Genomic DNA, 16,617 nt, shown 5'->3' with positions numbered 1-16,617 from the left:
TCTGGTACTCATGTTTGATTGGTGGGTCGGTTTATTGGAATAGCTGACTTGCTATGGAGGCTATTTTGAGAGATGGGCATGGTAAATGGCATTTTGATCTGCTCTGTTGTGAAAACCTTTGTGTTGTTCCTGGAGATTTATCTCATAGTTGATTGGGTTGGTGCATTCGAATAGCTGCCCCATTATGGAAGTTCATTTGAGTGACGGATTGACGGTAGTTCCTTTCAGCTCGGAGCCTCGGACCTGGCTGCCGTTACTGGGGTGCCGCAGATTTCTTTTCCTGATCCGTGAAGAAATTTTAGCTGCCATAATGCGACACGTCTTAAAGAGTCTCACGGTTGTGCTACCGGGTCGAGCTTGGTTGTGGTTCAAATCCAAACTAATGGCGTAATAAATAATCCGCACATGCACTTAGTATTCTCCTCCTTCAAGTTAATTTATTATACATCTCGCCTTCTGGATTCGGATGTGAACCACAGGACTTGTTATGCGTTCGACACTCCATACAGAACGCTTGAACGGGTCAAATCGTCCAGAAACCTCAACTTGTATTTCTCTAGCAGATGATCAATGGGATATTCTATGCTAAATTAGTTAGGATTGACCAAATCTGCCCTCAAGCCATGCCCTTGATTTAATTATCACATGGCTAGTTACCTAAATTAACATGTTAATATCTCCAAGGGAATCCTGCAGCTAATGTTTTGCTTCCTTTGCAGCTCAATTTAGAGATCCTAATGTTCTTATCATCACCTTATACCAACAATATGTTAAATATGAACACACTTTTCAAGCAGGAAATACAGGATATATCTCACTTCAAGCAAACCTTGTTCAATCACAGCATACCTAACAAATTCCAAGAGGTGATCGGTCATCCCAACATTACTTCAAATCATTAAGTAAAACAAGTTACACTAGAAGAGCAAAGTGCTTAAATTTGAAGAGTAGACACCCCTACAAAGTTCATTCAAAAGTAGTTAAAGTTTTCATCAAGCGATAATATACTGTAGGAAGAGATTGAGCCGTCAATCATTTACAACAATATGCCCACTATTAACTCCTTGAACCACACTCTACCCGAAAAAAAAAAAAAACTCCTTGAACCACCAAAAGACAGTAGGAAGAGATCTAGACTCAATCATCATCTTCAAGAACACTCCGACGCCTTTGAATCTGATGAGGCAAAGCAAAAGTCAAACATTTTGTCCCAAACATTATAGTGCATAATTAATTCATATGGATAGAGGCAAAGAAAAGACAGTTAAGGTATGTCCTATTAACTGTTATGATTATGATTCTTTTAGGTATACCAAATAGCTCAACTTTTCTAACATTGAATAATCTAGCAGAAAAGTCAAGGTCAGCTACTTACGGTAACTTTGGTCTGTTTACTTGTTTGGTTGTTGATCTGCTCAAGAAGTGAAATAAGTCTCTCTTCAGATACCTGCAACCAAATATGAAAAAGTTGATTAAATGTTGAAGTCACATAAATGATAACCCGTAAAATTTTAAGGTGAACATCAGCTGTCCTAGGATTTACAAATTGCATTACCTTTTCAGAGATCTGTCCCGTTTGAGCAGCTCTAAGAAGCACATCTTCGACTCCTCTTGCCTTGTCAGGCTTCACCAAAGCAATACGAGCTACTGTTGATGCATAGAAGAGCTGTATTTCAATCATCAAAGCCTAGTGGAACTTGGAGAAGAACAAAAAAAACTTTTTTATTTTTCTTTTTTCTTTTTTCGTTTTGAAAATATGGTGGGTGTGCCAGTCCCAAAGTCAAACTATCCCCAGCACAAGGTATATAACTAGACACTGTGCTGACATACGAACATAAAACAGGCTCGTGGAAAGGGCAAAATTGACACTCACAAATATCTTTTGTCCCCTCCCCTCCCAAAAAAAAAGAGATATTCTCACAAATATCAGAATTATGTGTGGTACCATGTTTGGTCAATATCACGAAAGAGATCATCTGATTGCCTTTCTACATGCTTGTATGCAAGCATGCATCATTTGAATCTGAGGTTGAATATCCCCTAGACGCATAGGGGAAGTTTGGATTATATATATGGTAGGAAGATATTTTGCTGATATCCAAGACAAGTTCCCCCTCCCAAAAAGAAAGAATTTTTTTTTTTAAAAGTTTCTATAACTTAAGAAAATCATATTAACTTCCACATGCATAACTGCCCCGACCACCAAAAAAGAAAAACAGATAGCCTAATACAGTTATGTGAATAAAATTCTAGCATGGGCATATCATGGAGAGACATCTTAGCATACTGCCGGTAGTAGATAATTGTAATGGACATACAAGCATGGACTGAAGTGCAGATCAACGTGGTGCGTATGGGATGGATGTCTCGTGCACTGGCATGGTATTCTGTACAAGTGCTTGGCACACTGCTTAGTCAGTGCATACCCAACACCAGCACGATGTATGCTAGCGCCAATACCTAGATGATATGAAATATCTCAATTCTTAAGTTTCTCACTTACCCATGTGAAGCTGCCAACAAAATTTACACCACTATGAAACATCTCACAGCACAGCTCAATAACTTGTAATAGCAAGATATTATATTATTGCAGGATACACTTTTACAGTAACATTAGCAGTCCCAGTCCAAAAATATGAGCTTCAGTGAAGATCTTACATCTTTCTCTCGCTTGAGCAGACAATATCTGACTAAGCATCAACTGTCTACGTTCTTCTGCTTCCCTGTATCAGAATTTAATGACAGTTAATTCTATAGGATTACATCAGCAAGTTATTTAGAGAAAATCCCACCTTTTGGCATCTTCTTGTGCTTTCTGTTGTCCTGCATTTTGCTGACTACCCTGATTCAAAAGATGCCATGTACCAGAGAATATAAAAGAACTGAGGAAGTAATTTTTAAAGTCTTTATTTATAATGTAATGGGCTCGCTTACCATGCCATGTTGTGACATCAATTCTTGCATTCTTCTTTGCCTAATGGCTTCTAGCTCTGGATCATCCTGTTAAAACATAATAAATCAAATTTTCACTTCAAAACCCTATGAATAACATAGACATATAAATTTGTATTTAATTTTATGTTTTTTAATAATCTGTTTCAATTTTCTGTTTCATTCCTAGTTCAGTTTTGGCCTTAATCAGTTTGCAAAAATTATGTACTATCATTAATATGTAAAGGAATATCGTGTATATATAAAATAATTTATAGGACAGGACAATGCAAATCAAATCTTTAGCACATAATTAAAGAAGAAGAAGAAAATAAAAGACAAAATAGATGAAGGTCTTTATTTAGGTAAAACTGTCTGTCCTCGCAAGCAATTTTTCTCTCTTTACAAGAAGCATGGACCCAATGAAATTCATCAAGTTTTTCAACTTATTTGAATAATGTTTCATTTCTAGGAATTTAAAATTATGAAAGAGTATAAAAGAAAGAAATTGATGCATGCTACGTCCCTAAATGGCTCCACTCCCATAATTGGGCCTCTCTTTCTTGATAAGAAAGCAGATAAGTAGATCTATCTATCAACTGTTTGGAAGTCTCTAAAATAATTGACTGACCTCCAGAAAATCACCTAGCCTTTCCACTTCCAGTGTTCATGTTGAGGTTGCTTCTGTAGACCGATCCAAGTAATGGATCGTTCGACAAACAAAGGATAAGACTCCCATGCGATAACTGCAGCATGGTGAATGGTGGACCACCAGAGCAAGTTCTCTTGCAGGGCCCACATGGAATGAAGAAGATTTTTATATAAGAAACATCAAATAGTACATGGTCAAGTGGAGGCTGTTGAACCTTCTTCTATTCTTCTTCTTCTTTAAGAAGAAGCTCCTTAAGGTTTTAAACTTTTGAAATTGTAAAGCAAATAAAACAGTTAAAAGCAAGAAGCTGATCTTTGTGCTTGTACAACCATTTGTTAAATCTGATTGTTTTCTAAATACTCCACAAAAAATGATAACTGAGTCGATGTATCTGGAGGAATAGTACACAAATATCTTGAATAAGTGGGTATGATAATTGTTTCATTAGGACCCCTGAAAGAAAAGATGAATGTTTCACTAGGGATCCTATATATGAGCTTATGATGGTAGAATCTAGACTTATATGTATCTCTTTATGTTCTGTATTTATTTATTTTACCAACTGATTCAATTTTTCAAGCTTCCCATTGCTCCTATGTTTCGGATATTTTTGCACAAAATCTGAAAGGAATTTGCAATTTGCAATTTGGACTGCATCCCAATCTGCTTCGACCTTCTTTATATGATTTACAACTCAATTCCAATACTGACAACATTATGCACAATACCTATCACCAAGGGTTTAAAACTTTGTAACACAGTTTCTTTTTCAAAACTAATTTATAACAACATTTGAACCAATGCGTCAAATAAAACCACAGCACCATTACTTTCATTCAAGGACCACCATTGACACCTACAAGTTAAAAGTTAGTACAAAACTGGTACCTTTCAAGTATTAGTCCGAGATTTCAAGGGATCAAAATAGTTTGGTTCCTCCTAATTTGTAAATTTAATCTCTCCTCACCAAAAGCCATATCATAAATTATTTGAAGCATATGAATCCTCGTTACCATGCATCATCACTGGAGGAAACATACTTTCACATTCCAAATCCAATCTCACAATCATCCATGTTCATCCAAGATATGTAAGGTCCTTTTTTAATCTTTCCTACCTCTCAATACAAGGACAACTCTTCTTGTTAAGACATTTTACGCCAATAATACAAATAACGACACCATCTAAGCTGGTTTTCGACATTTACTACATGCAGCTCCGAAACTTCTTTTATGGAACTCATAGCTCCGAAACTTCTTTTACTGATATATATATATATATATATATTGGCTTTGCTCTTTCCGACCACCCACCGAATTATAATTACTCTACACGAATAGAGAATAAAAATGGATCTAACTGGTTGAAACCTATGGATCTAAGATATAATCCGAAGATGAACAAAGCCCTAATTGCCAACACATCAAAAGAATGATCGAATTCAAACGGAAGATAGGAAAAGCGGATCGTGTATACCATCTCGAGAGTTTGGATGTTAAGAGATCGAACTCCGACTCCGAGTGGATTAGGGGCCTGCTATCTGGTTCGAAGCTCCTCTCACGCTACGGCTTGCGTCACAGAAGCAGCCAGTGCCTCACGTTTTGCTTCGCCAAAACAAAAGCGCCGATGCTCTCAGCTTTTCTTTAATTTTTTACCCGAAAGCGGATGGCGATGTACGGGGCAAACTTTAGCTCAAAAAGGATGCCGATGCTAACTCTTGGGCTTGGGTTCACAATTGAGGCCCATTAACAATAAAATGAAGCCCAAATTACAGCATGATGATGTCGCATGGCTCTTGATTCGAGAACAAAAACGGTAAAACGTAAGGAGGCTCAATATTGTTGGGTCAGTTGAGCCCAATGGGAAGGGGTTGGATTTGCATCTGGTTAGACCCCAACCAGATTCACGAACGCGCTCTGTGCATGAAGAACTGGGTGCAAGCAAGCCTTGTGCTGAGCTCGAAACTTTGGGCAGCCTATTTGAATTTATCTTGAGCTCAAGTTTGATTCGATAATCCTGTATTTGGTTGGGGTCATAGAAGGATGGATAGATAGAATTAGAAGGATAGATGGCCTCCATCTACCGTTTGATTCAAAAAATTACAAAAAGGATGAATAAAAAATGAGGGATTCTTCATTCATCCTAATTCATCAATTTGTATCTTCCCAAATTAGAATGATGAAGAAAGGATGGATGGAGTATTGAAGGATGGACTTTTACATTGACAAAATTATCCCTCATTAATATTTTTAGTAAAATTATAATACTTCTTCACTTTTTCATTCATATTATTTATATATATTTTTATATATACTATTAATCATATATTATTAAATTTTATTAATCATTATTTTAATTTTAATATATAATTTTCATAATTATAATTAAATAATTAGATTTTTTATTTTTTTTATTTTTTTAATTAACTATTTATATAATATTAATTAACTATTTTAACTATATTATAAGATAATTAGTTATTTATATAATTAATTCATTAAGAATTAATTTATAAAATTATGTATTTAATTAAATTTTATATAATTTTTTATATAATTATAGATTATAAAGACTATATATTCATACATTATTTACTTCTTTAGTATAAATAAGTATTATAAATTGATAATAATAATATTTTTATCACATGATAGATTAGTAAAAATGTTATACAAGTATCAATCATCCTTCTTCTTCTTCCTCCTATATCAAACAGAAAAGAGAATCGTTTCCACCCATCCTTACATATTTAATCAAACATATGAAAGAATCGATGAAAAATTTATCAATTCTTTTTTCCATCATCCATTCTCTTCCATTCATCTTTTGTATCAAACAGAGTGTTACAGAGCCAACTCAAGTTTGACTCAGTTGTAACCGAGCTAGGTCCAAAGTCTAGCTAGTGATAGAATTAGGTTTAGGGGTTGACAGGTGTCAGTCATGGAGTCACCATGCCTTCATTGGCCAATTGGGTTGGGGGAGGTGGAGGAGGTGGATTACTAAAATGTCACTGCCTAAAATCTCTCCAAAACTTGTCCAATTTATGGTCGTTGGATTAAAGGTGGAATAAGAGAGGGTAGGAGAGGTAACTGGCTTGTTCTTTTTCAGTCTTCAAAAGATTGGAGGGCACTTCAAACAAGGCGTTGGGAGAGTTTGGAATGGGGCTGGTCATGGACCAAGCCTTGAGCGTAAATCATATTCATTTATGGTAGAGCTTCAGGTTGGCACTACTTAAAATTTGGTAAATTCTATGCCTAAGCCTAGCCCATATTTAGCTCTAATTTCGATGAAAGATAAGATAGAAGAACAGGTGGTAGGGAAAAAGGACAAGGCTGGATAGGAAGGATTAGATGCAAAAATAGAGTTTTAATATTTAGAATGTAATATAATAAGGAAATGTTTTGAAATGCTTGTCATGCACGAGTGAAAAAAATTAACCCACAAATGCTAATTTAGTAATTGTAACAACTAGCGCTTCCGGAAAATTACATTAGTTCTCTTGTGCCTTTTGGCAAGAAAACCATTCCTGTACATATAATTGGATCCATTTAGCATCACTAATTGGTGAAGCCAAAATTTATACTGGCAGCAAAATTTACAACTTACAAGATATTCCAAAATTGGCAAGCTCCCCTCATTGCTTATATGCTCCAGCCAAAATCTTCATAAGTATGCTGCACTGATTATTATATTCATATGCCAAATTATAACTCGAAATCTTCTGTTACGATAACTTTTTTGGAAATAAATCTTCTACCGGGATTGCCCGATTGGCTTGCTAATCGATCAATTTAATTATCTATTAAGCAAAGGCTACGATGATGGTTAGAAATGCAATCGAGCGAAGTAGCTGGAAATTCGAGTTTGGCTCAATTCAAAATATTTGAGTTCAAAATTTGATTCGAGATCGATCGAATCTTAATATTTCAAACTCGAATTTGATTTGATTAAAAATAATCAAAATTTGAGACCGACTCGATCCGATTAGAATATTAATTGAACTATGCTTGAACGTGAGTTCAAACTCAAAATCGAATCTTAATTTATCAATAATATATATAATAATATATATTATAAATAAAAATAATATTATTAAAAATATATATAAATTTGAGTTGATTCGTAAATTTTTGATCCGAATACTATTCGAGTCCTACTTAAAAAATTATTTAAATTATTTAAATTTGATTATAATAATAATCAGATCAAATTGGATAGCTCGTAAATAATCCGACTCATTTGCACCCCGAGCATGTTGAAATCAGCGCACCATGGGAAAGGTCTAGTTTATAGGTCAAATTATTCTCGAGGGGTCAAATGCAAAAGAATATGCAAAACGGGAAGTAACCGTCCACGGTGCACCTTCTTTTTATTTCTATGGTTCCTACATGTGGAGAGGGTTGTATCTTACGAACGAATCACCGTTGGATCACCCATGCACAGCTCTCAAAGCGATCCGATACAATCTCCTTTTGGCTCCTCCGCCTTTTTAGGTCTGGCTTTGCCTCCGTCTCGCTTTCCCTTTTTCATCTTATCCCAGTTCTACCCTCTCGTTCTCGAAGAAAGAAGATAAAGAAGCGGCGGCGCTCCGACCGACCCCACCTTCACAACCCCAAACGATGGAGGGCCAAGACGACGGTGTTCTGTACAACGGCAGCGTTGCTCTCGAGAAGGACGAATCCCTAAACCTAACCCTCGATCAATATCAAGAAGGGGACTGGGAGAAGAAGGCCGAAACCGATGCCGACGGCACCATCGATGTCCTCCGCGACGAGATCAAAGGCCTCCAGGTCGAGAAGCAGGAGGTAGAACGCCAGCTCGAGGACGCCCGGAAGGAGCTCCACCGCACCGAGGTGGAGAACCGCTCCCTCGCCGCCCAGGCGCACCGCCTTGAGGGCGAACTTGTTCGCATCCAGGAGGACTTCACCACCGCCGCCTCCGCTGCCGAGGACTTCGAGGCCGAGGTCTACCGCCTGAAGTGCGCCATCAAAGACCTGGAGGCCGACAAGGCCTCGCTCATCGCGGACAAGACCGCGCTGGAGGCCAAGATCTCCGTCCTCGAGGGGCGCCTCCTCGCTGCCGCCGAGGAGGAGGAGGAGGTCCGAGCCCTCAGGGCAAAGGCCGAGGAGCTTGAGATGAAGGTGCGGGACCTCAACGACGAGCTGAGGCTCTCCAAGGAGCAGGCGAAGGAGGCCGTGGAGGAGCAGGCCAAGATCGGGGCGGCGCGCGAGGAGGAGCTCGAGCAGGTCATTAAAGCCCTCAAGGATACCCAGACTCGATTGGAAGAGGAGCTTGCTGGATTCTGCTCCAATATCGACAGGAATCTTGGCGAGAGTGATGCTACTGTGACGGCGATGGAGAATGGTCTGAACGTCGCTTGGGTGGCGGCGGCGGCGGCATCAGTCGGAGCGGTAGTTGCGGGGGCTGCGGCTGTCTATCTCCACAAAGCCGGGCAGAGGTAAACTGGCGTGAGGCTTATGATTTCTTGGGTGCTACCTCATGAGGATTTTAGCTACTGTTTTCTTTTCATGATCGCTATCATGTTAGAATTTAAGGTCCACAGGTTTACTGCCTCTTTGATGGATAAATACATAATATAATGCCTTTCTGAGAAGCTTTATTCTTAGTACGATATATAGCTGGAGAGAGAGACATGAAGAGAGTTATGTAGTGGCAAAACAGTGCTTGCTATCTGTTGTTTTTGTTTTTTTTTGTTTTTTTTTTTTTTTTGCTGGAGATAAAAAAAACTGTAGCCAGATTTCTGTGGCAAAACAGTTCTTTGTGGAGTTTTGGTAGTCATATTGCTTAATGCGTCGATCTTTTGATGATTATGATTTCTTTTAATCTTTACTGGAAATGCATTGAAGAAGAGGTGTGCTATTCTTTTGCAATGTTGCTATGTGTTTTGCAGCTTCTTGAAATATTGGTAACTAGAATTGTATCCTTTGAATCTTTTTGTGTTGATTGGTAGATTTTTGGAAGTTGATTCGATGATCCCCAAACGTGGCAGTGGTGCACTGCATATGTCCTCCTTAGTTTTGATTCTAGAATGCTATTTCAGATTCTTTTTGCTTCATGTCATAAAATAAACCTGTGTTCTTGGGAAGCTTAATTTGAATAAGTAATACCTCTAGTCCGAGAGAAATTTGATGCTCAAGTGCGAGATGTATCATGTATCTGTATAAGCTGAGGTCACTTGTAACTGGTTGGTAAGTATGATTTGTTTTGCTTGCAATCAAGAGTTCTGTTTCGAAAAAAAGTTGCCTCTGATGGCTGATAGCCAGCTGAACTATGACTCTAGATATTGTCTGAATTTTTAAGTTATGTCTTCAATCTATCATCTCCACTTCTATATAGTGTCAAAGGCCTTAAGCACATAGTGAAAAATGATCCATTCATGTTGATGTTTTAACTTCGATGATGCTTCACTGGCAAAATGGTGTTTCTTTGTCAGTTTTTCTATGATGGTGAATCACGTGAACCCTTAGAAGTGGGATGGTATCTGTTCCACTTAATATGTGATGAGTCATAATAAGATGCAGAAACTTCTGATAAGTATAATATTGGGGCAACTTATTTGAAATATTAGCATCAGAAGGAAAAGAGTGGTGGGGCAGGCAGAGAATGGTTGGATTGGCTGTAGTCGTGTCTTTCTTCTGAAACTAGAGAAAAAGGGTAAACATAAAAGTGTCTATCTTCTTTCTTTTGGAATGGTGATCTTTATGATTTCTGGATACATATTTCATGATTTGTTTGTGGGTGATTGCCGATGTTAAGAAACATTGATGTTACCACTGGGTTGTGTCAAGTTGACCTTTTGTTGGTGTATATGTCAACTGCACAAGGAACCAGTGGCAGGCTGATATCGCACAAATCTTCTTGCGTTTGTTTTATTTTACATGTTACTTTGATTAATTTGATCTGATGACTTTTTGAACCAAGTTACCATCTTCACAAAGGTTGCATTGGTTTCATCTGTCTCCAGCATATGCTTTAGTCATTTGATCTGCAATTGTGTGCCATTGTTCAACAGATTGAAATTTATGAGATTGCACAGCCCATTGTACTTGCATGATTATTTAATTTTAAGTCACATTAACATGAATTTTTTTATACTATGTCAGAATTTTTTGATATTAGGTTAATATTTTTATCTTTCTGATGTATCTTTTGTGTGATCAGCTTGTCATTTGGTTTCTCTTATTGGTTTTATAGCTAAACGGCAGTACAGCTAGGATGTGCTGCAGATGTCATTTATTAGGAACCACTCACCATAACTTCGTGTTGCATATTTTCTGAATTTATGTGAATCTGTGACCCACATGACTGTTGATTATTATCCTTCTACTTCTTCTAAATGAGGCATAAATCCTAATCAAAATACCACAAATAGCAGATGATTTTTAAGCTTTTTCCACATACGGAGCTAACTTTTCTTAAAGCATATAATACATAGATTTTTTGGGGTTTGTGTGCTATTAATTTTAGGATGGATGAGCTCATCTAACTACTTTCATTCATGCTTGATGTCCATTATATTCTTGATTTGCAATACCTTTTAAATCAAAGAATAAGAAGGTTGGTGTATTAGTATACACAAGTACTCTTGTTTATTGAAATGGATATGCATGGATTGCTGATGCTCTATCGCATCGACTCATAGTTTTTTTTTTATGGATATTTGTGACCATTGTAGAATGTGCAACTGGATATAAATGTTGTAGAAGATGTGGTTTTTGAGAATCATGATGATGTATATGCACACTTGGTGGTGTCTGTTCTATCATATTATCCTTGTGGAAATCTCATGTATTTGGTGGGTGACCTTGGATCATGTTTTTTGTTGTACCTCTAGCTTTCATTACTTCCATCTATTCTGCCCTTTATCAGTGTTGTCATCCGGGGATAAGCAGTTGTTGACTGATCTTTGGAAGGATCTTTGCTTAATGCATAATCTTTTGATTACATGTTTATAAACTCTTGAATGGAAACATATTTAAGGAGAACAATGGTATTCATTAGTTGGGTCTTCATGGCAAGATTTTAAATCTCGTAGGATGGGACTGTCCTGATTTTTTTGTGGGATGGGATGAATTGCTGTCTTGCTCTATCTCGACATTTGAGACAGGGGATGTTTCAAAACGTTTCGATCAGGACGTTGGTGAGATGGTCCTGTCCCGATTCATGGGACGTCTCAGGGGATGTCCCACTGGGACGAAAATCCTTGCTCTATGGTACTATTCTTTCGCAATGAAAAATTGACATTATGTGTATTCTAAGTTCCTTAGTAGTTGTAACTTGAATGCTTTTGTATTTGTGTCCTTCTTTTGGAAGGATTTCTTGCGGGTTAAAGGTCTTTGGCAGGCTGTCATATAATTAATTAGTTGTTTTCATAAGGTGGAGAGTTCATACTTGTTTGGTGTGAATACATCCAATAAATTTAGGAAATAAAATATCATGTAGGCCCATCAAAACAGATGAGTGGTCAGTCTCCGGTACTCCTCTTGAGTGCTCTGTCATATAGGAGGCGTTCTAGTCCGCTGCCCTGTTTACCTCCAAATAAATATGTCTGGCCTTCAGGAAGACATACCTCCTCAAAGCACTCTAGATGCTAAAGGGAATGAATAGATATTTGCATCCATCCAGTCTTGGATCTAGCTAATGATCCTAGTAGAATCACTCTCAATGATTATATGGTCTGTCCTGGGCACCTGCTTCACATAGGTAATAACTAATTAATTATTATTCATCAGTTTAAATTTTCAAACCCTACTCTTGGTTTATTTTTCCCCTTCTCTTGCTATAGTAAAACGTTTCACCAATTCTATGGAATCCTAACTAGAATTTCTAATCAATTATATGGATTTAATTCTAGAGAGCAAGTCATGGTATGTTTCTCTTATAAGCAGATGTTGTAACCGGCCGTGCTTGCTTTTGTTTGCTAAAATCTCGAGTTTCATTTCAACACAATGATGCCCACAAGGCAGGTGACATGTGGTTTGTTTACCTTAAACGCTACCCGATTATTCGAAAGGCTTAATAGATTGTAGCACAGCAGACTCATGATTTTAGATTTAATCTAATGGTTAAACATGTCGGTGATTGGCTAGTGATGTCATCAATCATCTATGCTTTTATATGGTGCTGACGGCCTAAAGCAGAGCATGCAATGAGCACCTTGATGGTCCTAAAACTTCCACAACATTGGCAAAAGGATGTTTATTTTTCAGATTTTCTATGATGTTTATTTTTCAGATTTTCTATGACTTGCAGAATGATGCTTCCGTTTTCAGTTTCTCCGTTTGATGTGTTACCTGAATTCTCGGTCTCCGTATGGTCATCACCATTGAAAGCGCATCAGTGGGGCGGCGCGAGCCTCACCATTGGTGTATTACCTGAATTCCCAGTCTCCGTTTGTCCTTTGAAAACGATATGCTTGTGCCGGGTCTCTGAATATTATAAAAACAATTTAATAAATAGATTCGATTCTGTTGGTAGGGAGGAGGAAAGATAAGCGTGGTTGTGGAAAAAGCACGCGTGGAAAAAGTGTGGGAGCCACCACCACCCTTTCTCTACAAAATCAAAAATAAAAAAAAATAAAAAAAATAAAATATATATATATATATATATATATATATATATATATATATATATATATATATATATATATATATATATATATATATGTTGCAGTCAATTCTCTCGTCTGATCGTCGAGGACGTACATTTGCAAAAAAAATCCTCACTGACCGAAGATGTCTCCGACGGAGATCTTCCGATGCTTAAATCAGAGAGGAGGCTAGGCAACAGTGAAAAAATCAGGGACTCAGCGAGAGAGAGAGCTTACCAAAACCGTTGCCTTATCCCGTTTTATAGTAGAATACGGTATGGTCCCATCATTAATGGTGTAGACAATTGGAGAGTTGTCAAATCGTCGGAAGCTATGAAATCATCGTGGGTTGTCAGGTCATTAGAATTAATCCATATCCTTGGCAGGACAACGTCCCATGACGGTCGTACAGCATGTCTTTGGTAGGACAACAGCCCATGGCGGTTGTACGACGTTTGGATGGGCTGGTCGACTATATATGGGTATTTGGTTGTCGGGACATCGGGTGATGACTCGAAAACATCGTCGGCTGATCTGCTGCCTTGTGGAAGTTGGATGTCGGCTGCCACCCCCGACAGTGAGTCAGTGATATGGGTTCGGCCGTTCGGTCGGTTGGAAACAGTATTGGCCTGTTTGATCGGCATACCTTTGGCCGGATATTGTCGGTAGTCATTGTCGGAGTCGTCTGTCCATCCGGTGGGTAGAGTCGGACGTCGGTCGGACCGTTCCGAAGATAAGTCGGTGTATAGGGGTCAGTCGGTATATCCCAACAGTTGGCCCTCCCCACTCCTGAGTCTGATGTCGTGTTGACCCGCGTTACCACGTGGGCGATGGCCTCGGGCGAAAGGAGTGGTTTTCTATCACGTCATGCTCCGACTCTGCCGATCGTACCAACAGACGATCCGGTGTCAGACGTCTCATCGAAAATGCAAACCGTCGTCGGTTAATTAATTTCGAGACGCGGTTTTTCCGTCACGCATCGGGGGGCTATTGGGCCGGAACTGTTTGCGCGGATGGAGACGACGTGGTTCGATCTGGGATAGGTGCGTCGAATCGTCGGACCGAGGAAGGGTCCAGGCACTGCCATGTGTCAACATCCGGAAAACCCTCGTTCGGCGCACTTTCAACTCGACCGTCGAAAGGCCTTATATATATACGGCCACTCGTATCCAAAGCTTCATTTTTTACTGCCCTATTTCTGGCGCTGAGACCCTGTCGAGTTGTCCCCCAATTCCAAGTAGCTGTTTCCGTCCTCCTTTTTTGAAAGCTCTTCTCGAAGCTTTTCATTCTTGTCCCTTTGCATCTTCGCTCCCTTTGCATTTTCCTTTTTAGTCTGTTTTCTTGAGCTAGCGTTATGGCTAGAATCTCTCTTCGAGGAAGTCAGTCGGGAAACCCGACCGATGATTCCCGATCGACCCCGGAGGCGGAGGCTTCTTCACTTTCGGGGCTGAACGTCGAACGGCTTAGAGAACAATATGGTATCCCGGAGCAGTTTCGACTTTTCATCCTTGGGGCTGAGGGTCGGGTTAACAACCCACCTCCGGGCCAAATGGCCTTTTATGTTGAGGACCTTCGGACTGGTCTTCGCTTTTCGATTTCGGAGTTCGTCCGGAATGTCTTGGATTATTACGGGCTTTGCCTAGTGCAACTGACACCGAACTCAGTCCGATTAATAATCAGCTTCACTTTGTCGTGTCGGCTCTTGTCGACCTTTCCCCGCATCTCTCTCTTTCGGGCGTTCATCCTCCAACCCCACCCAAAAGCCCGAGGGTGGTGGTTCTTCAATCCTCGGAATGGCCTTTCATTCATTACCGGTCTTCCATCATCGATCCACAGATGGAAGAACCAATTTTTTTTCGCTACCCTGGGGGTTTCCTTCTCGCTGGGGCGACCCCCGAACTCAGCCGAACGAAAACAGTCGAGTGGAGACAGAAGATCGAGAGGACTTTCACTGACTGAAGGATATGTCGGTGCCGAAGCAGAGAGAGCTCGTCACCCAGCAAGCTCTCTATGACGCCGGCCTAAGTTCAGTTCTCCACTTAGGTACAGTTCGGTCTGTCGGTCGTCTTTTGACTTTTTCATCTGTCTTTGGACTTGTGCTAATCTTTCGTTGAAATTACAGGCATGCCGTCAAGAGTAAGACTAACAGATGCCGACATTCGGCAGCACACGGCGAGGAAGAGACTGACGCTCGGGGCCGGACCTTTGCGGTTACCCAAGAGGCCCCAGACATCATCCCCGACTGCCGTTGCGATGGCGGCTACGCAGCCTGACACCGAACGAGCGTCGGGCTTTGAACCAGTCATCGCCTTATCGGTGCCGGCGGTGCCACCCGAGGCACCGTCCGAGGAAGGGGCGGCGGAGGGGGTAGCCGAAGGAGTATCAATGGCCTCGCCTGTGGAAGAGGTTCGGGTCGAAGCATGAGAGCCCGAACGACCTGCGGCGGCTCCTGTCGCACCCTCGGGAGGAACTCAGTCGAGTTCAAGCTTTCCATCTTTCTCTGATCTCCAGGCCTGGGCAACTGATCGGGGGAAGGCTCCGATGGCACCGGCGAACGACTCAAGGTCGGCGGACCGCGTCGCGTCGTCCGACATTCGGGTTCCCGAGGGAGCATCGGCTCTGGCCAACCATAATTTGGCCAGGAGGTTGTGTCAGGCTACCATTCTCTCGATCGACCGAGAGCTCTAGAAGAGTCGGCAGGTGACCGAGATGCTCTCTTCATTCTACCCAACCATGATCGAGGTGAGTTCTTCTTTTTCTTTCCTCTCCATTATTATTTTCATCATTTTGACGATCGGCCTTCTACTTGCAGCTGATCTACAACATGTTTGAGTTGGAGGTCGGGTACCTGAGGTTTGGCGACATCCGAGCGGCCTGGAAGGATAGGGCGGAAACTGTCGAAGCTGAGAAGGCGACGCTGGTGGAACAGCTGAAGCTGTTGGTCGACCGCGAGGCCAGGCTCGAAGAGGAGATTTTTCGACTCACCGACAGCTTGACTGCCTCGGAGGTCGAACTTCAGTCGGCCCGCGAGCAGGCCAAGCGCAAGACCCGTTCCGTTCATCGGCTGCGGCGTGAGCGGGACGGTTGCATTAGTGAGCTCGAGGCCGAATGCGAACAACTTCGGATCAGCCTGAAAAATCTGGCTAAGGCCGAGGAGAACCTGTCCTCCGCCCAAGCCGACGCCAACATAGCGAAGGCGGAGTTGGCTAAAGAGGCGTTGAGCCGAGCAGTGGAGGACTTCTGCGGCTCGGACGAGTACCCGGAGAAGCTTCTCGAGAGCAGCTTCGCCTCCTACCGAGTGGGGCACGAGGATGCCCGGGATGCAACTCAGAGTCTATACCCGGAACTCGACCTGAGCAGCGTCGTCCCTCCGGGGTCGGAGGATCAAGCTGCAGAGGAGGAGGCCGACCCAATACCGGAG

The 16,617-nt window shown here is 40.8% G+C and overlaps 2 protein-coding genes across 2 annotated transcripts; one reads left to right on the top strand and one right to left on the bottom strand.

Annotated features, from left to right (window-relative positions):
- Positions 1-867: 867 nt before the first annotated feature.
- On the bottom strand, positions 868-5,253 carry LOC105046458 (uncharacterized). The gene is made up of 7 exons (XM_010925058.3): positions 5,063-5,253; positions 2,938-3,003; positions 2,796-2,845; positions 2,662-2,726; positions 1,556-1,647; positions 1,376-1,447; positions 868-1,176 (listed from the first exon to the last, which is right to left on the bottom strand). The coding sequence occupies exons 1-7, from the start codon at positions 5,063-5,065 to the stop codon at positions 1,138-1,140; spliced, it is 387 nt and encodes a 128-aa protein (XP_010923360.1). The 5' UTR covers positions 5,066-5,253; the 3' UTR covers positions 868-1,137.
- Positions 5,254-8,099: 2,846 nt separating this feature from the next.
- Positions 8,100-9,417, top strand: LOC105046452 (uncharacterized). The gene has a single exon (XM_010925047.4). It carries the CDS (start codon positions 8,206-8,208, stop codon positions 9,046-9,048), a length of 843 nt encoding a protein of 280 aa, XP_010923349.1. The 5' UTR covers positions 8,100-8,205; the 3' UTR covers positions 9,049-9,417.
- The last annotated feature ends 7,200 nt before the right edge of the window (positions 9,418-16,617 follow it).

Source organism: Elaeis guineensis, chromosome 2 (assembly GCF_000442705.2).
Source record: "Elaeis guineensis isolate ETL-2024a chromosome 2, EG11, whole genome shotgun sequence".
NCBI lineage: Eukaryota > Viridiplantae > Streptophyta > Magnoliopsida > Arecales > Arecaceae > Elaeis > Elaeis guineensis.
The sequence above is the reverse complement of the archived record's forward strand: the minus strand, read 5'-3'. Positions and strand labels throughout refer to the sequence as shown.

Bases quoted from the DNA above. Each gene is read 5' to 3' on its own strand.
- LOC105046452 (XM_010925047.4), top strand. From the start codon at position 8,206: ATGGAGGGCCAAGACGACGGTGTTCTGTACAACGGCAGCGTTGCTCTC.
- LOC105046458 (XM_010925058.3), bottom strand. The intron at 2,846-2,937 runs GTAAGCGAGCCC...CTTTTGAATCAG, and splicing joins TGATGTCACAACATGGCATG to GGTAGTCAGCAAAATGCAGG. The intron at 1,448-1,555 runs GTAATGCAATTT...ATTTGGTTGCAG, and splicing joins CGGGACAGATCTCTGAAAAG to GTATCTGAAGAGAGACTTAT.